Source organism: Cricetulus griseus, chromosome 5 (genome assembly GCF_003668045.3).
Source record: "Cricetulus griseus strain 17A/GY chromosome 5, alternate assembly CriGri-PICRH-1.0, whole genome shotgun sequence".
Classification (NCBI taxonomy): Eukaryota; Metazoa; Chordata; class Mammalia; order Rodentia; family Cricetidae; genus Cricetulus; species Cricetulus griseus.
The window spans coordinates 95,332,697-95,354,087 of NC_048598.1; the positions used below are offsets into that span (position 1 = coordinate 95,332,697).

At 49.3% G+C, this 21,391-nt stretch overlaps 2 protein-coding genes across 7 annotated transcripts in view; both read right to left on the reverse strand.

The window, feature by feature from the left end:
• Window positions 1-1,374: 1,374 nt before the first annotated feature.
• On the reverse strand, window positions 1,375-5,480 carry Znf414 (zinc finger protein 414). Of its 6 annotated transcripts, none has more exons than XM_027418053.2 (7): window positions 5,352-5,480; window positions 4,455-4,737; window positions 4,128-4,235; window positions 3,913-4,018; window positions 3,022-3,485; window positions 2,429-2,602; window positions 1,375-1,516 (listed from the first exon to the last, which is right to left on the reverse strand). In XM_027418053.2, the coding sequence occupies exons 1-7, from the start codon at window positions 5,352-5,354 to the stop codon at window positions 1,473-1,475; spliced, it is 1,182 nt and encodes a 393-aa protein (XP_027273854.1). In that variant the 5' UTR covers window positions 5,355-5,480; the 3' UTR covers window positions 1,375-1,472. The 6 variants fall into 6 exon arrangements, with proteins under 6 accessions (XP_027273854.1, XP_027273855.1, XP_027273851.1 ...); XM_027418054.2 differs by lacking the exon at window positions 1,375-1,516 and having other exon boundaries at window positions 2,167-2,602; window positions 3,022-3,072; window positions 3,151-3,485; XM_027418050.2 differs by lacking the exon at window positions 1,375-1,516 and adding an exon at window positions 5,066-5,181 and having other exon boundaries at window positions 2,167-2,602; window positions 5,352-5,474.
• Window positions 5,481-14,372: 8,892 nt separating this feature from the next.
• Myo1f (myosin IF) overlaps window positions 14,373-21,391 on the reverse strand; it is a 46,319-nt gene continuing 39,300 nt past the window's right edge. The window contains 7 exon segments of the mRNA XM_035445842.1: window positions 14,373-14,449; window positions 16,601-16,770; window positions 16,863-17,058; window positions 18,265-18,348; window positions 18,800-18,948; window positions 19,081-19,227; window positions 19,691-19,836. Coding sequence (XP_035301733.1) covers window positions 14,373-14,449; window positions 16,601-16,770; window positions 16,863-17,058; window positions 18,265-18,348; window positions 18,800-18,948; window positions 19,081-19,227; window positions 19,691-19,836 — 969 coding nt within the window.

The following is a 21,391-nucleotide window of genomic DNA, read 5'->3' on the forward strand; positions in this document are numbered from 1 at the left end:
GGTTAACATAGGATGCCTTCTTCAGTCACTTCACTGTCTTTTGAGATAAGGTCTTTCAACAGAATTTTAACTCACTGTTTTGGCTAGACTGGCTGGCCACTAAGGCCACAGGACCTGGCTCTCTCTGCTATCCCACCCCCCCAACCCCCCACCCCTGTTCTGGGTTACAAACACATGCCACCATGCCTAGTTTTAAAATGGGTGCTGGGAATCTGAATTCAGATCTTGCTTGTACCTAGTATTAACATCTCTCCAGCCCAAATAACAGAAGTCTTTGTCCAGCGGGGCCACTAGGAGCACTTGTGAAAGACTGCTTCCATGAGTTCTCAGACTGATAGGAGGGGATGCCTGAGCTAGACATAGAAGCAAGGCACCCCATTCTCATTCTCTGTCTCTGCTCTCTCTCTCTCTCTCTCTCTCTCTCTCTCTCTCTCTCTCTCTCTCTCTTCTCTCTCCCCTCTCTCTCTCTCTCTCTCTCTGTGTGTGTGTGTGTGTGTGTGTGTGGTGTGTTACATATTCATATGTAGTTGGGATGACCCTAACTCTGTTCCTCCTCACTCCCCACTCTCACCCAGTTGTGGAGATGCATGCCTGCATCAGCACTCCTGGTTTATGTGGTGCTAGGGACAGAACCCAGGGTTTGTGCATGCTAGGCAAGCACTGTGCTGAGCTACGTCCCCATCCTTGGCACATTTTCAAACAGGAACCCCAAACTCTCTAGAGCTGGGGCTGGGGCAGAAGCCAGGAGCAGCAGAAGGTCTGCAGACTGAAAGGATGAGGATAGAGTTCAGGTCTCCACCCTGCCCTGCCCACCTATTCAACCACAGCCACCAAGGCTTTACTCTCTGGTGTGAACCCCTTAACCTCAGAATCAGGGGGCTCTAATCCACAATAGCTCAGAGCTTACTCAGATCCAGCTTCCCATACTGCCTTCCTAATCCTTGATACTTAGAAACAAAACACAATTTTTTTTTTTTTTTTTGAGACTGTCTTGCTATGTAGCCTAGGTTGGCCTTAACTTTTTAAGCAATCCTCCCATCTTGGCTTCCCAAGTGCTTGGATGTGCTGCCAGGTCTTGAGGCTTTTTTTTTTTTTTTCCTTCCTGACAGTGTTTTACTGTGTAGCCTGGCTAGAATCTTGCCTCTTAGATCCTTAGATTAAGCCTTGAGCATAAAGAGATCCACTTGCCTCTGCCTGCCAAGTTCTGGGATTAAAACTGCGTCACCATTCTTTTTTTTTTTTTTTTTTTTTTTTAAAGAAGAGCATCTTTATTTTTTTTTAAAGATTTTATTTATTATGTATACAACATTCTGCTTCCATGTATATCTGCACACGAGAAGAGGGAACCAGATCTCATAACTGATGGTTGTGGGCCACCATGTGGTTGCTGGAAATTGAACTCAGGACCTCTGGAAGAACAGTCGGTGCTCTTAACCTCTGAGCCATCTCTCCAGCCCATGCGTCACCATTCTTTAGGACAACTTGAGAACTGATTTTCTCCCCACCCGACTGGATTCTGAGATCAAAGGGAGGTCATCAGGGGTGCAAGGGTTAGTACTTGAACATGATGAGTATCTTACTGGCCCCATTTTAGCTGTCGTGGAACTAGTTCTGTGGACCAGGCTGGCCTAGAACTCAGAGATCTGCCTGCCTCTGCCTTTTTTTTTTTTTTTTTTGGCTTTTAAATAAAAGAAAAACACTTGAAAAATTCTGTTTTCTGGAACTTGTAGAACAGAATGGTGGGCACTGGCTGCCCCTCCCTACAGATGGCTAAGGTGACACTGAGCTGGAGGCCTGGATTCCAGGGCTGAGGTGCCAGGCAGACAGTGACAGGAGTGCTGGGGGAGGGGAGTGTCAGGTTCTGTGAAGTCAATTCTAAGTCCCCTTCCCATGGTGTATGAGCACCCCAGTAGGTGGCAGCCTACTTCTGATTTGAGGGGAGGGCAGGAGAGGGCTCAGTGGTTAAGAGTTCACTGTCACTCTGCTCTTCCAGGAGACTCAAGTTTGGTTCCTAGCACCCACATTGGCAGCTCACAAGTGCCTGAGGATCTCATATCCTTTTCTGACCTCCATGGGCACTGCACTCATGTACACACACACACACACACACACATACACACACACACATATGATCCTATCTAAGGGGCAAGAGACCCAAGACACATCACAGGCTGGCTCATCTTGCCTCTTTTATTGTCTCCTTCCTCTCCAATGACAAGAATCTCTGCAGGCCCTCTCAGCCAGTCCAACAGAGCTATGCCTTCACAGCTGGTTCAAAGCTATGAGAAAATGGGATGCTCCCCCTCTGACAGTTGTCACACCCCAGGAGCAAACTGGGTTGGGTTTGTATGGAGTTGAGGGAGGGGACACTGAGCCCAGGCCTCACCCCTTGCCTCTGGCTCCATGCCTGAGCATTCCTCAGCCTTACCCGCCAGGGTGTCAGCAGGGAGGGACCCAGGCGCCAGGGCTGCAGAGGCACCAGGGCGGTGGTCCTGAAGGTGTAGTGTTATGGCTGGCCGTGAGGCCGTGGAGAAGTCACACTGCATGCACGAGTAACGGCCACGCGTGTGTTCCCACACGATGCGACTGGGGGCTGCATACCCTGCAGGTAGGCAGGCAGGCCATGGTCAGTCCTGGGTTTCACCACAGAGGACCTTTCTACCATGGATGGTGGATGTTGGTCAGGGCAGATTAGACTTTTTCCTATGTCCATCCCTCCTCTGCTTCCAGGGTCCAGGGAGGCTGCATCCTTTCTCCTGGGCTTGACTGCCCATCACTGAAGGCGCCAAGTTTGGCTCCCATCCCTGGACCTCCCCGAGAGGACCACTCATATGAACAAGGCACAAGTTTTTACACAGGAATACCGACGCAGATGAAGGCATAGGTGCCAGTCATTTTTAAGGTAAAAATCATGTATTTTAAAGGACAGACACTGCTACTTCTGAGCATTCAAAGGGCCTGCAGGGGGCAAAGGAATGAAGAAGGCCCCTCCACCCTACCCTGGTGGTCACCTGCACGCACCTGAGGGCGCATCGGGACCACCCTGAGGTCTTCTGGGACTTCCGGTAGCACCTGTAGGAAAGAGGCAGGTCAAGTTCGGAATAAGGGTGGGCCCATGAAGCTTTGCAGGCCACTGGCTCTCACACTCACCTTGACTCTTTTTCCAGATGGCTGTGCTAGAGGCTGGTGGTCCTGGAGCAGCAGCCAGGAACGGGCGCAGTCGCGGGGGACTGAGGCCAAAGGGCGCAGGGTTCAAGTAGGGAAGGAAGGGCCCAGAGGGGGCAGAGGTGAAAGGTTCAAGTAGTGGGAATGGCAGACTCAGGGCAGATGCAGGGTCGGACTCTGGGGGGCGCTCAGGCACAGGTGGCTCTTTGTCCAGGGCAGGGGGTTGTGGCGGGGCTGGGCTCTGAGCATGCTCTGCACAAACATGCAGATGCTTGAAGAGCGAGCGGTGAGTTCGGAAGCGCAGGAGGCAATTCTCACACCTGGGGGTAGGCACAGGACTGCACTGTCTCCTGGGCAACAGGAAGGGGTCTAGCCATGGCTACACAGGGACCAAGACGTAGGAAAGGCATCTAGGTTGTAATCTGACTCTGCACCCAAGCGAAGGAGCTTGCCCTACACACCCTCCCTTACTGAAGTCTCCATCCTTCTGGACCTTCCCAGCTCAGAGCCTCAAGCTTCGATTTTACTTAGGTGGCCAGTTTACAAAATAAGAAGTGCGGTAGGACTGGACAGAAGCACAGCATGTATACACTGCCATTCTAGCTGAGCCTTCAACCAGATTCACTGACTCCTATTCACAAGGGTCTTCCAGGCACTGCTGGGGCTGGTTTCCCCACCCACCCCTGCTCCACGCACACTAGGAAGGCCCCCTGGAATGAACAGAGGTCGGGACGTTCAGGGTCTCACTTGAAGTAGCGGTTGGGCTTGTAGTGCATCTTGCCGTGGGCTACCAGCTCCTGCATGCTGGGGAAACTCTCAGTGCAACTCAGGGCTGAGCATCGGAAGAGTTTGCCTAGTAGGGAAGAAGGGCGGGTAGGCAGTGGGGTGGTTAGGACTGACCCTGGGGAGCTCTGTCTGTCTTTCACCCTATCATGCCTTACTATTGCCAACCCTCATCCTACCTTCCAGTGACTGTGTAGGTGGGCAGTGGGTACGGAGATGCTGTGCCAGATCACGAATACTGGGGAAACTGAGGCAGCAGCCAGGGCTAGAGCAGGGTATCTGTTTCCCTGCAGGATAAATGGGTGTCATCAATTTTTCCTTACTGACGCCCCCATTCCCTTGAACAAGCCCCCCACCCTGGAAAAGCTGTATAGGTTTGGTTGCTACAGTTAACATAGACTTGATGCTCAGTAAATGGTGAGGAATCCTCGATGGGTTACAAGGTGATTCCTTATCCTGCATCTTAGTCCTATGGAAGGACCTAGAAAGGCCCCATCACAGATCACCTGGTGGTGGACGTCGTCTGGGCAACCTCAGGTCCTCACTGGTCCCCACACCTGTGCTGGTTGAGCCAGACTGGCAGCTGTCTGGGGCTGGGGAGGCAACCAGCTGCGGAGGTCCTCCACGGTCCCACGCTGATGGTACGGCTGTCGGGTTAGGGCCTGGCTCCTCCACGGAGGAAAAAGTGGCTGTAGCAGCCACATCTGGAGACGCCACCTCCTTGTCGAGCTCACTGGAGCTGGACTCTGCAGTGGCTAGCATGTCCGGGCTGGGCTTGGACGGTTCCTCCTGGTGCAATAAGTGGATAGAATAAGGCTGGGATCAGAGTTTGTCTAGGACAGAGGAAAGTCCTTCCACTCCAAAGGTCCACTCCCACCAGGTATTACCCAGCCACCCCGCTTTCTGAGTCACCGGCAAAAGGAGTTAAGGGAGGTAAGGACAGACTGAGCTATTGTCTCCTAATTCCAGTTGCAGAAGGAGGTATATATCAGGGATTGTGCATAAAAGAGCATGATCATGGATATCTCCAACTTTGGCAGGAGAGAGGCACCAAGGGGCGGAGGCGTGGCGCGCGGGTCCCGCCTGGGAGCAACTTGGAAAACGCTGCAGGGCCTACAGTGGATTGTGTGACGATGGGGATTCTGGTCGACCTCGGAAGCGCTCGGGGCCAGGATGTGTGAAGTTCAGGGGCTGAACTCGAGCAGAGTGGGCGTGGCCCAAGCAAAGCCAGGCCTAAAGAAGGGGCAGAACGCGCGCGGTGACAGTCGGCACCGGGAGGGCGGGCGGGAGAGCGGGGACCCGGATGTGGGGGCGGGGTCGGCCGGAGGGGGTGCGCTCGGCAGGACCGCTCCTCGTCAATCCCTGCTACTCCTCCGCGCCCGCGTGCCGGGTGCCGCGCTCACCATCCTCCACTCAGTTCGACCTCTGCTCCCCGTGCCTTCGGTGGCTGCGGCTCCAGCAGGGGCGGCTTCCTCGGCGACGCGGGCGCTCGATCATCTCGGCGCCATTTTTTCCACTTCTCAGATCTCGCGAGATCTGGGGTGTGGCCTAATCCCGGGCACTTCTCTAGGAGGAGGGGATTGAGGCCAGAGTGCTGGCAGGTGAGGATTTGTGACTGCAAAGGAACTCTCTCCAGGCCTTAGCATTCTCATCTGCAAAACGGACACCGCCAGCCTTTCTCTGCATGCCCCGTAGCCAACTCTGGAAAGGCAAAAAGCAGATTTTTTTTTTTCTTTTTGTATTCCAGGTCAGGTTGGACCCAGAGTTTTCATGTATGGTAGGCAAGCACCCTACAGACTAAGCTACATCCTTAGCGATATACACATACGTATTCAAGTGAATGCATGTGCCGAGCACGTGAATGTGGAGGCCCAACGTACACACTGTCTTCCTCCGTGGTTCTCTGCTTTACTTACTGGGGCAACGGCATCTCTCCCCAAAGTTGGAGCTCACCGCTTCCCACTAGTCTAGCTTGCCAGAAGATTCTGTGTCCACCTCCCAAGTGTCCCAATAACAGGGAGTTGCTGTGCCTCCTACCCCGGGAATGCCAGAGATCCAAATTCTTCCTTATTTACACGAGTGCTGTGGGCCTGAGCCCTGTTCCCTCCTGTCTGCACAGAGCCATCTTTCTAGCAAGCTCCATATAGTTCAGGGCATCCAGTGTTCAGTAAGAATGAATCTGTGGGCCTGGAGTGATGGCTCAGCGGTTAAGAGAGCTGGCTGCTCTTCCAGAGGATGGGGTTCAATTCCCAGCACCCACATGTCAGCTCACAACTATCTGTAACTCCTGTTCCAGGGAGTTGACATCCTCACACATGTACATGTGGACAAAACAATGTACATGAAATACAAATAAATAAATATAAAAAAGAAAAGAATGAATATATTTGTTGGTGCCCATAAAGATGTCTCCGCTTCATCTTGGCTCAAGGTCAAAGAGTTCAAAACTGTCCTTACTAAGTCATAAGACCTAAAGGTCTAAGGGGTGGCTATTGTAGAATGTCTGATCTTGGTAGAGGGTATCTTATCTAAATAACAACAGACTTGGGCTGAGGTGTGTTCACTCTTGACCTTCAAGGCTGGATATTGAGTCTAAGGTGTGGTTGCCAAATGTTTGGAGGATTAAGGAAAGAAAGTCTGTTTGTTCCTTATACATGATGAAGAAATTTTTTGCCATGTACCTCTTTTGGTTGGAGTACTTAATGTTGAAGAATAAACTTGGGGTGTCCAGTATTCACTGTATTGCCCTCCCAACTCTATCCTGTGTCTGTCTTTTTCTTGGCGTCTTTACCTGTCGTTTCTCAATCCACACTTCCCCTCTCAGGTACCAACCAGACAAGTAGGCTGGATCCGACTGAAGCACCAGAAAGACAGGTTATGACAGATTGGTGCCACAACATGGAGCTACTACAGAGGAAGACAACATCTGTTGTCTTCGGGAAACACTCTAATTGTGGACCTTCGGGGTTTTTTTTTTTTTTTTTTTTTTTTGGTTTTTGGTTTTTGGTTTTTGGTTTTTCGAGACAGGGTTTCTCTGTGGCTTTTGGAGGCTGTCCTGGAACTAGCTCTTGTAGACCAGGCTGGACTCGAACTCATAGCGATCCACCTGCCTCTACTTCCCAACTGTGCTGGGATTAAAGGCGTGCGCCACCAACGCCCGGTTGGACCTTCAGGTTTATCGAACAGGTAAATCCCATAAGTATTGAGGTGTGAACATGAATCCCACGTGCATTGGTGCAGTGAGGTTTCCTATCTATCCCACTTCCCTTAAGTGCATATTATGAGCCAGGAAGGGACTTAGTACTGCTCTTGGGAGACTGGAGTCAACCACTGGAAACAGAGTGGCAAGAAATCAACAAGAGCAGAGAAATGATCTTGGATCCATCCTGTGAGATAAGAAAATAAACAGAAGTGTGAGGAAATGCTGAGTCAGGGAAGCCTGTCTGAGGGGGTAGCTTGAGCTGTGTTTTGATGCCTGGGGAAGCAGGGAAGATATCTGTGGGAAGCTGGGACAGATACCCCCAGCTGGTGAGGAACTAGTTCCCCTTGGCGAGCAACAATGAGGAGCTCTCTGGAAACAGAATGGAGACATGGTGTGAAGATCAGAAAGAGAACTTGGGTGGGTCCTGTAGGTCGTGTGAGAGGTGGAAATGAAAGAAAACATGGTTTCTGATGTAGTCACTGGTAATTATTTGTCTTTCCATTTTCATGTGTGTGGTGCAATGTATATGTGTGTACATGTTTATGGAGGGTTTTCATGTGAGCACAGGCGCACATGTGTGTGGGGGTGCATGTGTACCTGCTTGCTTTCCCATGTACTGGAAGCTGGAAGGTACAGCCTCTCTTTCTGGTGATCATTTGCAGGATGGGCTTGGAGACAGATCTAAGTAAAACTTAGATCTTAGATCTCTAGACATTCACCCATTCAAGAGATGTTTATTGAGTCATAAGCAATTGTAGACTTTATATGCAGGATATTTTGAGGTAAACTAAGAGTCCGTATGTGCCACTATAGACAAAGAAGATGGTTAGTGTTAGACCCCCGAAAACTCAAGTATCCGGGGTCTCAGGCCAGGTTCGCGGTCACCCCAATCACCAGGCGGATTCGAGAGCTTGCTGCAAACTGCACGAGGCTTTATTGTAATTTAACGAACTAACCCCATGTTAGCTCGGGTCTTTCACCCACCCGCCATGGCGGACAGCTAGAAAAGACGGCTCCTTGGGTCTCCCAAAAGATCTTATAGAGCAGCGTAAGGGGAGTGTCTAGGGGTACGCACAGGCTTACGATTGGTGTGCTTCCAGGCTTGGAGGGCTTGCCCTGTGTTGATTGGTCAACTGGTTGTTATGGCCCACAGGCCATCCCAGGGTGATTGCTATGCTCTCTACGTCATTGTCGTGCGCTTGTCCGTAAAGCACACCCAGGGTCGTAAAGCATAGCGCCACCAGCTAACTTCTGATTGGTTCCTTGTCACAAGACAGGCATCTGACCTCTAAGTGACTAAGGTTCCTTGTCACGAGACAGGCATCTGACCTCTACGTGACCAAGGCAGGTTTATGGCAAGCACGTGTTCGGCTGTTATGGCTGCCAAAAGGGAAGCCGGTTCCTTCAGTTAGAAGACATTTAGAAGCTGAGAAAGATAGGGGCTGCAGAGATGGGTTAGAAGTTGAACTCTTGCAGAGGACCCTAGTTCACACAGCTGCTCACAAATATCTATAACTCCAGTTCCCAGGAGTTGGATGTTGTCTTCTGCTGGCACTTATACTCAAACAGATACACACATACATGTAAATAAATAATAAAATATATCTTTAAAAAACTAAAACTGAAACTGAGGAAGAGGGCTGGGGATGTCATTTAGTAGATTGCTTACCTAGCATGTACAAAGCCATAGGTTTGGTCTCTAGAACCACATAAACCATCTGTGTTAGTGCACTTGTTATCCCAGCACTGGAAGGAGGAGGCAGGAAGGTCAGGAGTTCAAGGTCATCTTCAGCTGTATACAGAATTCTTGTACCACAAGAGATCCTGTCTCAAAAAACTGAAACAAGGGCTGGAGAATTGGCTCAAAGGTTGAGAGCACTGACTGCTCTTCCAGAGTTCTTGAGTTCAATTCCCAGCAACCACGTGGTGGTTCAAGACCATCTATAGTAATGAGATGGGGTGCCCTCTTCTGGTGTGAAGGCATACATGCAGGCATAACACTATATACAATAAACAAACAATTCTTAAAAAAAAAGAAAACAATTCCAAAACAAAATTAAAACAAGCCATGGATGTTTAATCTTTAATCACAATATTTAGGAGGTAGAAGCAGTCTGATCTCTGTGAAAAGGCCAGCCTGCTTTACAAAAAAGTTCCAAGCTAGCCAGGGCTACATAGTGAGACCCTATCTCATAAACAAACAAACAAACAAACAAACAAGAAATCCCCAAACAACACCCCCAAACAATAACAACAAATTGAAGAGGAGGCCCAAGGATGCAGCACAGTGCCAGGATTGTCACTGTGCCCAGCCTTCTTTAGATTCTTTAGTATTGGGATCATAGATGTGTGTGTCATCTCCTGTGCCTAGTAAGATCTTATTTAAAAAGAACACCTGGGGGCTCGAGAGATGGCTCAACATACAAGCAAAACACTTGTATACATAAAATAAAATATAAAATGAACATGCTAATTTTTTGAAAACAAAAACAAGACAGGGTCTCCCTAGTATGCCAACATGCAGAGGATAAATGACTGTTGAATGCTTGGCTCTAAATGGCATCAATATGTCACATCTCTCCCTCCAGGGGTCATCTTCTCAGAAGAAATGTCACAAAGAGTGCAGGAGTCAGAGATGGTAGTTAACAGCAAGGAAACAGTTGAAGGGCCCAGTCCGTCACTAAGCCCCTGCTTTGGCAGCCATGACAGGCTGCAGAAAAGACCCAGCAAGACGTAGGCCCCTGACTCAGCAACATGTACTGAGCCCCCAGCCTTGCCCTAGTCACTAGGAAGCAACTACCAGATATCCTCCATGTGGCAAGGAACCAATCAGAAGTTAGCTGGCAGGCTCTGGATGTGCTTTACTGATAATAGTGGAATTCAGAGCACAGCAAATGCCCTGGGAGGGCCTCTAGGTACAGCAACCTTTCTGCAGCTGCAGCTCACCAATTAACTCAGGACAGGTTCCCCCAGCCCGGAAGTGCACCAATCCTGAGACTGTTGCTATGCAACTATCAGACCCCCAGCCACTCTCCTTGCTCTATCCCAGTATATGCCCTGCCCCACTGCTGCTTGGGGTCCCTTCTACTCCACCCGCTATATGGGTCAGACAGAGGACCTGAGTTAACTTGCAAATTAAAAAGACTCTTTGCGCTGGGCATTGGTGTCACACGCCTTTAATCCCAGCACTCGGGAGGCAGCAGCAGGCACATCTCTATGAGTTCGAGGCCAGTCTGGTCTGCAGAATGAGTGCCAGGGTAGGCTCCAAAGCTACACAGAGAAACCCTGTCTCGAAAAACAAACAAAACAAACAAACAAAAAGACTCTGCTTTTGCATCAGATCTGATCTCTTGGTGGTTTGGGGGGTTCAGAGTCTGGGCACAACACAGTGAACCCTGGGAGGCTGACCACACATCAAAGCAGACCCCATTTCTAAGAATGAAGGGGCAACACAAACTAGATTTGATGGAGAAATTAAAAAAAAAAGGAAGACAGAAAGAAATCTTCAGGTTTATTTGGAATGGATGGGAGGGCAGGGAGAGGGGTAGTTATGGGAGAAGCTGGGGGTGGTGGTGAATATGTTCAAATTCTCAAGTAGGTAGCCAAGGATAACTTTGAATTTTTCACCCTCCTGCCTCCACACCCAGAGTGCTGGCATTGTAGGTATTTACCACAACATTTACTGTATGCCATACTGGGGACCCAAACTGGAACTTTGTGTATTTAGACACACACATGGCAGGGGCTTGGGTCTCAGCACTGGGAACCCAACCTGGGGCTGTGTGTATTTAGCCAAGCACTTGACCTAGAGCCTTGGCCTCTTTTTGTTGCAAGGCTGTGAGGTGTGTTTGTGCTGGGGAAGGAAGGATGGGGTGAGGCCCAGGAAAGAACAGAGCCACAAGGAAAGGGGAGGAGGGGCCGGATGTAAGAAATTTTGTGAAAGAGGCCACAGGATGTGGGGGCCGAGGACTGGGTAGGTTTGAGGTGACAGCGGTTCATAGTCTGGAGCTGTCCCTAACCTAAATATGCAAAGTTGTCCTTCAGAATATGCCAAGCTCCACTTTTCCCCTCCAATCCCAGCACCCTGGCCAACACTTAACCATCCACTCTGCTTAGAAGCCTTACTTCCTGTAGGTGGGGTCTCCTCTGTGCCAGTGGAGCCAGGGGACTCTATCCCCAGAGTGCTAGGTGGGGAGAGCAATCTGCATGGTGAGTTTGAAGGAAAAGAATAGAAAACCTGCTGCCTCTCTCCTCCTCCCCCTTCTTCTCTTCTTTCCTTCTTTTGTGTAGTCCAGGCTGGCCTCAAAGTTGCTTTGTAGCCAAGGATGACTTTGCACTCCTGATTCTTCTGCTTTCACTGTCTGAGTGCCGGGATGATGGGGTATGCACCACCATTACATGGCTTCTACAGAGCTGGGGATGGAACCCAACACTAGTTTTTTTTTGTTTTTTGTTTTTGTTTTTTTTTCCAACAGGGTTTTTCTGTGTAGCCCTAGCTGTCCTGTAGACCAAGCTGGCCTTGAACTCGTAGAGATCCACCTGCCTCTGCCTCCCAAGTACTGGTATCAAAGGCATGCACCACCACTGCCTGGCAGAACCCAGGAATTATTACATGCTAGGAAAGCCCTGTATCTCTGAGCTACAGCCATAACCTTGTTTTTCTTCTTCTCTTCTGTTCTCTTTCCTTCCATTTCAGTGCTGGCTTGGAGCCCAGGCCTTTATACATGCTAAGCAAATACTACCAACTGAGCTATATCCCCAGTCCTTTACTTTTGCGAGGAGGGTAATAGAAATTTATTTATTTATTTTATATTTTATTTATTTATTATGTATATAACATTCTGCTTCCATGTATATCTGCACACCAGAAAAGGGCACCAGATCACATAACAGATGGTTGTGAGCCACCATGTAGTTGCTGGGAATTGAACTCGTGACCTCTGGAAGAGCAGTCAGTGCTCTTAACCTCTGAGCCATCTCTCCAGCCCCGGAAATTTATTTATTTAAAAATTGCAATTAAACATTTTTTTGCTATGTGTGATGGGCAAACATGTACCATGTTGTGCATATGGAGGTCACAGGACAGCTAGCATGAATTAGTTCTCTTTTCCCATCATGTGAGTCCTCATCATGGAATTCATGTTGTCAGTCTTGGTAGGAAGCACCTCTACTTGCCTTAAACAATTTATGCTCTATGGTTATTATTTTAAATATCTGTTTATTTTTATTTATGTATATAAGTGCTTTGTCTACATGTGTGTATGTGTACCATGTGTGTGCCTGCTGCTCTGGGAAGCCAGAAGATGATGTTGGATAACCTGAGATTGGAGTTATGGATGATTGTGAGCCACATTGTGGGTACTGGTAATCAAAGACTGGTCCTCTACAAGAGCAGTCAGTGCTCTTAACCAATGAGCCATCTCTCCAGCCCCTTATTTGTTATTAGTGGGAGGGGGCACTCGACAGAGGAGAACTTTGCACAGTTGATTCTCTCCTTCCACCTTTATGTGGGTCCTGCGATTGGAACTCAGGTTACCAGGAATGAACAGCAAGCACATGGCCATGTCACTGACCCTCTTCTTTCATCTAAGCTGTGTGTGTGTGTGTGTGTGTGTGTGTGTGTGTGTGTGTGTGTGTGTCTGTGTGGCTCATGAGGCCTCAACCCTAGACAAAGAACCACAGGCAGCTAACCATTACTGAGAGCAGGAGAAATAGCCTTCCCCAGGGAAGAACACACCAATTGGTTATTCAATACCTCATATTAAACCCTGAAAATATGCACATACTAGTGATGGTATAGACTGAGCAGGCCGTGTTTATATATTTAGAAGGGGAAAATGATTTTATAATCTCAATATCTAATATAAATAAATCTTAAGTTTTTAAAGCTATTTTTTGAAGCCAGACAGAGGACACATGTCTTTAATTCTAGCACTTGGGAGGCAAAGGCAGACAGGGCTGTAGAAGTTGAAGGCTAGTGTGTATGTAACTCTTTCTCTCTCTCTCTCTCTCTCTCTCTCTCTCTCTCTCTCTCTCTCTCTCTCTCCTTCCCTCTCTCCCTCCCTCCCTCCCTCTGTCTCTTAGTGCTGGGATTTAGCCCTGTGCTAAGCAAGTGCTCCTGAACTGGAGTGTAAAAGAACTCAGAGATGACCGGTTCAATCACACTCAGAAATGATTAAATGCTTTTGCAGAATGATTGGCCAACAAGAGGCCTGATGAGACCCCCTGCATCCTCGTGCTTGATATACCAGTCAAACTTGGTTTCTTGACCAAATGCAGAAGGGGAAAGATTAGATGGGCTTTCCTGGGCAGCCTTCCCTGAACCCTCCCCCCAAAGGATCTTAGATAGCCCAGGACATCCTCAAAATCAGCCATGTAGGGGCTGGTATGATGGCTTAGTGGGCAAAAGCCCTCACCATCACGCTTGATGACCTGAGTTTGATTCCTGAAATCTGCATGGTAGAAGGAGAGAACTAACTTCACAAAGTTATCCTCAGATGTATACTGGCTTGCGTGCATGTGTGAGCGCATACGAACACACACACACACACACACACACACACACACACACACACACACGAGAGAGAGAGAGAGAGAGAGAGAGAGAGAGAGAGAGAGAGAGAGATTTAAAAAATTTTAAACATCAGCTACATAGTCAAGACTGACCTTGAACTATTAATCTCCTTGCCCCAATCTCCCGAGCACTGAGATCACAGTCAAGTACCACCATGCTCAGTTTTACGTGGTCCTCATGAAACCTGGGGCCTCATGCTTGACAGGCAAGGACTCTACCAACTAAGCCACATCCCTGGCCCCAGAACTCAGTAATTTACTCTTTGCTTTAACCTGACACATTTATTGCCTCAGTGATGAGAGGAAGGTGGGAAGGCCTGACTGTCACAGTCCCCTCACCCTGGACTGTGCACAGCACTTTGTTCATAGGGCCGAACATGGTTCATTTCATACATACAAGGCAGCTGGGAGGTAGGTTCTGCAGCGAATCCTATTGGACACATTTAATGGAGACTTGGACAGCGATTCAACCCACAGGAGGCCAGCACCAGGCATGGGTTGAAACAGTGGTGATCGTCCACACACAGGGCCCTCACTGGGCTGGGCCACCGGCCTGAGCATTCTGGCCAGTGCAGCCAGGGGACTCAAATCTCTGAGTTGCAGGGGTTGGCTCCCTGGAAGGCAAGCAGGCAGGCTTGTGGCTGGGCAGTCAGATCTTCTCCACATAGTTTCCTGGGAAGAGCCCTTCCTGGCCATGCAGCCGGCCCTTCCACCAGCCGGAGTCATCTGTGGAAGAGAGGAGCTTGAGGTGTCCAGTGTACACCAGAGAAAGAGTGTGTGCTTACTTGGTATCTATCTTCTATTCACCTTGGATATTTTGTTTGCTTCGGAGACATGGTATTGTGTGGCTCTGGCTGTCTTCAAACAGGCAATGCATGGGGCTGGGGGGATGGCTTAATTAATAAATTACTACTTGTCATGCATGCGTGAGGACCTGAGTTTGGTTTCTCAGAACCCATGAAAGCCAGATGCAGTGATATACGACACATCTGTTATTCCAGCTCTGTGGTGAAACAGGATGTAGAGACGGGAGAATCCATGAAAACTCTTGGGTCTGTTAGCCTGGCATATACGGCAGCAAGCAACAAAAGACGCTGTCTCAAACAAGGTGGAAGGTCAGGACACTCTAAATTGTCCTCTGGCCTCTACATGCACACCATGACACATGTGCAGCTATAGTAAAACATAGGAGTGCACATATGTGTGCCCACACACATACACACAGATGCATACATACACATACTCACAGATACATACATTTACACACGGAGGCGTGTGTGCATGTGTGTACTATGTCGCTGAGGTTGTCCGTGGACTCCTTATCCTACTGCCCTGTCCTCTGAAGACTGACTATACGAGTGGGCAACCATACTCACTTTCGTTTTGTTTGGAGACTGGTTCTGTCTCCCTGAGTAGCCCAGCTTTATACTCTCCACCCTCCTTCCTCAGTCCCCGAGGAAGTATATGTATGTGCCACCACACATGGCTATTTGGATCTGGAGGTCGGGCGTGGGGGATAGAATCCAGGGTCTTGTCATGCTAGGCAAGTGTTCTACTTCGGAGTAGCTTATTGGCCAAGCCATATCCCGACTTCCCTCTTTCTCCCATCCTCTCCCTCATCCCTTCCTTGCATTGAGGATAGGATCCAGCACCTCATACGTGTGAGGCAAGTGTGTACCACTGCCCTTCACTCAGTCTCTGCCATTCTTTAGACAATTTGCTTGCAGCCCTCTATACAATGATGTCCTTCTAAAGATGCCTTCCTTCACAACCCCCAGGTGTAGCCAGGAATAGCCATGACATCCAGGAGGCCCCACCATCCACTTCCGGAGTGTGTGATGAGTCTACCGCCCTTCTGGGGTCATCCCAGAGGATGAAGGTAGGAACTGGGCAGACTCAGCTTCCTTCCTACTCACAAGGATTTGTAAAGTCAGCTTTATTTGTAAACTAAGGCTACAGCCTGGCATGGTGGTACTTCCCTGTCTCCTCAGCACACAGGAGGCTGAGGTAGGCTATCCCTAGTGAATTCAAAGGCAAGATAGCATGCCCTTGTCTCAAAACAAAATAAAATGATAAAGAGGCTTAGTCATGAGGTGTGATGAAAAGAGATCGCAGCCCTAGGTGCTTTAGGAAGGTGATGCTCAGAGACTAGGTTATCCAGACTGTGTAGCTCTGGTGAGGCTGTGAGCCAGACACCCCGTCTGCTTGTTTATTTATTTTTGGGAGTGTGCACCACTGCACTCAGCTTTAAGTTTTTTTTAAATTACCCTTTCTTTTTCCATTACATGTGTGCATGATATGTACCTCTCTACTGTATGTTTTTTGCATGTGTGTAGGTGCCCATGTATGTGGGTGCGTGTGCATGTGGAGACCCAACATCGTCACCCCCTTCTGCTCATCCACCCCATTCCCTGAGGCAGAGTCTCTCAGTCAGAACCAAAGCTCGATGACCTGGCTATGCTTGCTAGCTGGCTGGCTCTGGGGGTCGTGTCTGTCTTCAGAGCCTGAATTACAGATAGTCTGCCACACCCACCCAGCATTCTGCTGGTATCTGGGAATCAGTATTCTGGTCCTCAGGTTTCAAGGTAAGAGCTTTAATCACAGAGCCATCTCCCCAGTCTTGTGTGTGTGTGTGTGTGTGTGTGTGTGTGTGTGTGTGTGTATGTGTGTGTAGGTCAGAGGCCATTCTCTCTTCCACCATGTGAGTCCTGGGCATGGAACTCAGGTCGTTAGGTAAAGTGACAATGACCTTTACCTACTGGGCCATCTCACCAGGTCCTGGTTGTTACATGGATGGGAAGTCTATGCAGTAATGCATGGCTGCCTCATTGTGCCACGGTTCTGAACACTCCCCGCTCTCTACCCCAGGATACAAACCTTCCATGAGGATCTCAATGACTTCATTCACATTGAAGCTCAGCTCATCCACATCTTGGCCTATGTATTGGTACAGTGCCCGGCACCTTGGCACATGGATTCGAGGTTGGGGCTTGGGCCGGCCCACACCTGGCACAGGTCTCTGCCCTATGCTTCGCTTCCTTTGCATGCTGTAGGAGACAGCGTGGGTCTCATTACAGATACTCCTAGACATTCCTCTGACCACCTCCTGGGGCTGTGCCCTCCACCCCTCTCCACCTACCCTGCCACACCCTGGTCAGGCACATTGAGGAATTCTGTGTTGTGCTCTGAAGGTGGCTGTGCCCGGGGACGTCTGCTGGCTCCTAGGGTTGAGGATGGAGGGCCCCGGGGAGGCCTCTGGGCACTCCTTTCAGATGTGATCTCCAGGGGTAGGGGCCCCACCTGGGAAGAGGGTGGTACCCCATTTCGATTCATGCCTATGGTGGAAGCAAAGATAGAAATATGTGTCATGTGTGGCTGTGAACATTCGAGGAATTGGCTCTAAGTTCTGAGCTGACAGAAGATGAAGCCGCTCTCAACCCAGTATGGTCAGAACTATGTCTAAGGGCAGGAAGTAGTGACACATGCCTTTAACCCCAGCACCTGGGAAGGAAGAGGCAGGTAGATCTCTATGAGTTCCAGGACTACATATTGAGATCCTGTCTCAAAAAACGAAGACAGGAGCCAAGAGGTGGTGGCACACACCTTTAATCCCAGCACTTGGGAGGCAGAGACAGAGGCAAATTTCTGAGCCAGCCAGTCCCAGGACAGCTAGGGTAAGACACCCTATATCCAGAAACCAAAAAATAAAATCAAACCACCAAAAGAAATAAAAAGAAAAGGACAGAGTCTGAATGAGGGACCCTGGAGGTAGGAGCATCTATAGGGAAGCTTTACCAGGCACTGGTATAGGAGGGCTTTATGTATTATTGTTGTATGTGTGGGGCACATGCCGCAGCACCCACATAGAGGTCTGAGGCCAACTCTGTGGACTGGGCTGCCTCTTTCCAGCTTCACTTGGGCTCTAAGGATAGAACTCAGGCCTCCAGGCTATGCAACAAGAGCCTTTACTTGTTGAGGAATTGGTGGTTTCTTTCTGTCTTCCTTTTCCTTCTCCCCAACCTCCTCCTTTCTTCTTCCTCCCCCCTTTTTTTTTTTTTTGTTTGTTTTTCGAGACAGGGTTTCTCTGTGTAGCTTTGGAGCCTATCCTGGCACTCGCTCTGGAGACCAGGCTGGCCTTGAACTCACAGAGATGTGCCTGCCTCTGCCTCCCGAGTGCTGGGATTAAAGGCGTGCGCCACCAACGCCCGGCTTCTCCTCCCTTTTTCTCCTGCCCCCCCCCCCGCGCTTCCCCCACCCCCCCACCCCCTCGCTCTGACACAGGGTCTCTTGTAGACCAGTTTGGCCTCAAAGTCCCTGTGCAGTCGACAGACCCAGATTTAGATGGCTTTTGCATGCTAAGCAAGCATTCTACCACTGGGGTATAATGGTGTGGGATGGTAGGAGAGGTCAGATCTTAAAGATATTCCCAGTTATTCTTCTGCATCTTGTGGTAGATGGGGGAGCTATTGTGAGTTGAGCCAATGTTGTTAGATTCTGAAGTTCATAAGAGGCAACGAAGTCACTAAGAATTATCACCTCACCTCTGGGGGTCCCAGGGGCTGCTCGAGTAGGGGCCTGCGCTGACCTTCGAGGTCTTCCCTGGGCTAACCCCTTCCGTGTAGGCTCTGAAAGAAGAAAGAAAACAGAGATAAAATTTGAGTGGCGGCCAGGGCAGACCATGTCTTTGGACCAGGTCCTCCAACATCCCTCCATACTGGCTCTGCAAGAGACCACACCTCTGCTCATGCTCATTGGTTCTCCCATGTTGCTGGTGGATTCTATCCTTTCTGACCCTACCCCTCACTCTCCCTACCCTTTGAGCTCCCACTTTAGGACATGCCCCATCATCGTTGACAGTTTAGGATTGCTTCTATGGCCACACCCCTTCACATTTCCTCCCTCTAACTGGCCATTTCTCTAAGGCAGGATATCTTCCTCTATACCTTGACCCTAGAGGTCTTGGTATCTCTAGACCAGCCTAGCTGGCTCCACCCCCACAAAGTTGATTGGTCTCTATTAACCACTCCCCAACAGGCCTTGCCCTCCGATGCCCACCTCTGGTTCCCAGGGACTTACTGGTGCTCTTAGGCAGTCCGTCCCCGATGCTGATAGTGAGAGTTCGGCCCCCAGCTTTGAGCACAGCCAGGTCACTTGTCCCGCGGGAGAAGGTGACATTGCGGGTACTGCCTCCGCCCCAGCCTTCCTTCTTCACCCGAAACTGTAGTCTAGGGGAGAGAAGGGACCTTGAGGGCGCCATTTGGGGTTCCTCTTCCACACCCAACCCGTGCCGGGGTCCCTGCGGTAGGTAGGGGATACTGAGCTTAGGCCGGGAATTGGTTGTGAGTGGAGGAGCATACGTGTCGCTAAAGGTGAGGGGCAGGGGCTTGTGCGCTGCCTCTTCAAAGCGCTTGCATAGAAGACTGACGAATTCGGTCTTGAAAATACTTTCCAAGAAGCTGTCGGCAGCCTCTTCTTGGAGGATGAAGAAGTCATCCTGTCTGGTGCTGGGGAAAGGACAGGAGAACGCCAAGTGAGGGTGCAGGAAAATCTGTAGGGTCCAATCTGTGAGGCTCAAATTGGGGTAAGGGAGAAGGAAGAGCCCGGGAAGGTGGTAATTGAGAAGAACCAGGGGTTAGATAGGAAGAGGGACAGAAATTGTCTCCATACAAAGATCATGAAAGTCGGGCGGGACCTGAGTTGCATTCCCCGAGGCCCACATGGTGGATGAATTTCCACTGGCCTCCACTCAATGTGCTATGCTGTGTGCCCCTCCCCCTAGATAAAAATGTATTTAAATAGCTCGTTGAAGGTCATGAAAGTAGGGGCAAGTGAACGTGGCAGGTAAGGGCAAGAGAGCCACAGGTGTAATAAATAGCACCTACAGTTACCACGGTAACAAGCAAGCAGTCAGCTGAGTAACCCAGCAGGTGGGTTATTACTACAGGGCAGGTGGGGACTTGGCCTTACCTGAGAGACACCCCTCGAAGGGCCTGGATCTCCAGTTTCTTCTTCAGGACTTCACGCACCATACCCTTCTCTGGTCCCTTTTTCACCTTCTCTCTCCCAATCACATACACACACTTGGGGGTCAAGATCAAGTCCCGTTTGATGGGCTGTGGAGAGGCAAGGCCAGAGGTTGATGGCTGGACTCCAGGGCCTAGGCAAGCTGACACCGGAGGATCAACTCTATACAAGGGTGGGGCTTGCAGGGAAGGTGACTAGGAAATCCCTCCAAGTGTGTGAGTGAGTTGCTAAATCATGTAAGAAATAGAATAAAAGTGAGGGTATATTGGTTAGAGATGCCTGGCCCAGTTGACAGGTACAAGATAGAAGAAACACCTGATAGAGGTGATCCCTGTGTGTGTGTTGTGGAATGCTGTCCTCTGGATATGACATGACTGTTGCCCTCTCTGCAGTCACATTTACCCTCAAGAGACTTGCACAAGATTGGGCCCATTGATTTTTGATGGTGGGTGAGGGAACTCATGAGGCCAGGGTCCTGAGTAGACAGTTAATGGTTGTTAGGAGGAAGGACTCATGCAGACCCATCCCTCCTTGATCTATAGGCAGTTAATGGTTTGTTAGAGAGAATGAGAGACATTTCCTCTGGTGGTGTAGTCAATTCTAAGTTGCCCATGGTTCTGTAAGTAACCAATCCTTCATCCACACTCCTGGAAATAACCTGAACTAAATTTATTGTGCCTCCAAGCTATCCTTGAATGAAATCATTTCTGCCTTGCTTTCATGTTTTCTGTTGTTGATTGTCCTATCTGGAGTGAAGAGACATTTGTTAGCCTCTCTAAGAAAAGTTCACCAAGCTGTATGCATGTGTATGGATTTGTGCTGGGGATAGAATCCTTCTTGCATGCTAAGCACACACATGCCCTCAGCTCAGTTTACGTACAGGTATGGATTGCTTGGGTGACTGCATACAAGTTACAGAGGTAGATAAGAGCACATGGCCTAAACCGTCTGATCATAGTGCGACACACTTGTAATCCTGGTGCTCAGGAGGCTAGCAAGTTCTAGGCCAGCTTTGGATCAAAAGAATAGAAAAGTCATGGTCATAAGTAAGGGGCATGTGTGTATATGAACCACATGAGTCCATGAGTTTGTATAGGAAGGCAGGTAAGTGTCGGAACATGGTCAAAAGAATGATGCCTGGTGAACAATGCCTTGGGGAACCATGAGAGAGGCTCCAGGAAAAAAAAAAAAAAGACTAAGGGCCTTTTACTTCAGGTGCATTTTGTTCTCTGGATTGTTCTTGGATGTGATTTGCTACCTCCTGTGACAAACACTTACATTAATTTATAGGACATGTTTATTGTTGGGTGTCAGAAGATAGCTCTAGAACCCAATCCTGTCAGTTTACCCTGACTCTGAATATGGCCTTCTGCCTTGCTTTCGTGTTTTACCAGATATAATCTATTGTATATGCCAGACAATTGTGGCTAAGTTGGTCTGTCCTGAGAGAGTTCTGGGAAAGGGCTGCTCTGATATTCATTTACATGTTTTTCTGATCATGCTTTTCTGAACTCAAATAACCTTCCTTGGATCATTACTTTCTCTGTTACACTCCTGTATAACTGAAACTGAAGTAAGGTTGTCTACAGCCTTAGACTCTAGTCCTCCGAATTCTTTCTGGTCCTTGGATCCCAGGTCCAGCAG

What these genes read in the sequence shown, in the direction of transcription:
- Znf414 (XM_027418049.2), bottom strand. An exon ending in AAGCCCAACCGCTACTTCAA is followed by an intron (nt 3,486 to 3,912) that starts GTGAGACCCTGA and finishes GCCTACCCCCAG; the next exon opens with GTGTGAGAATTGCCTCCTGC. An exon ending in TGGTCCCGATGCGCCCTCAG is followed by an intron (nt 2,603 to 3,021) that starts GTGCGTGCAGGT and finishes GCCTACCTGCAG; the next exon opens with GGTATGCAGCCCCCAGTCGC.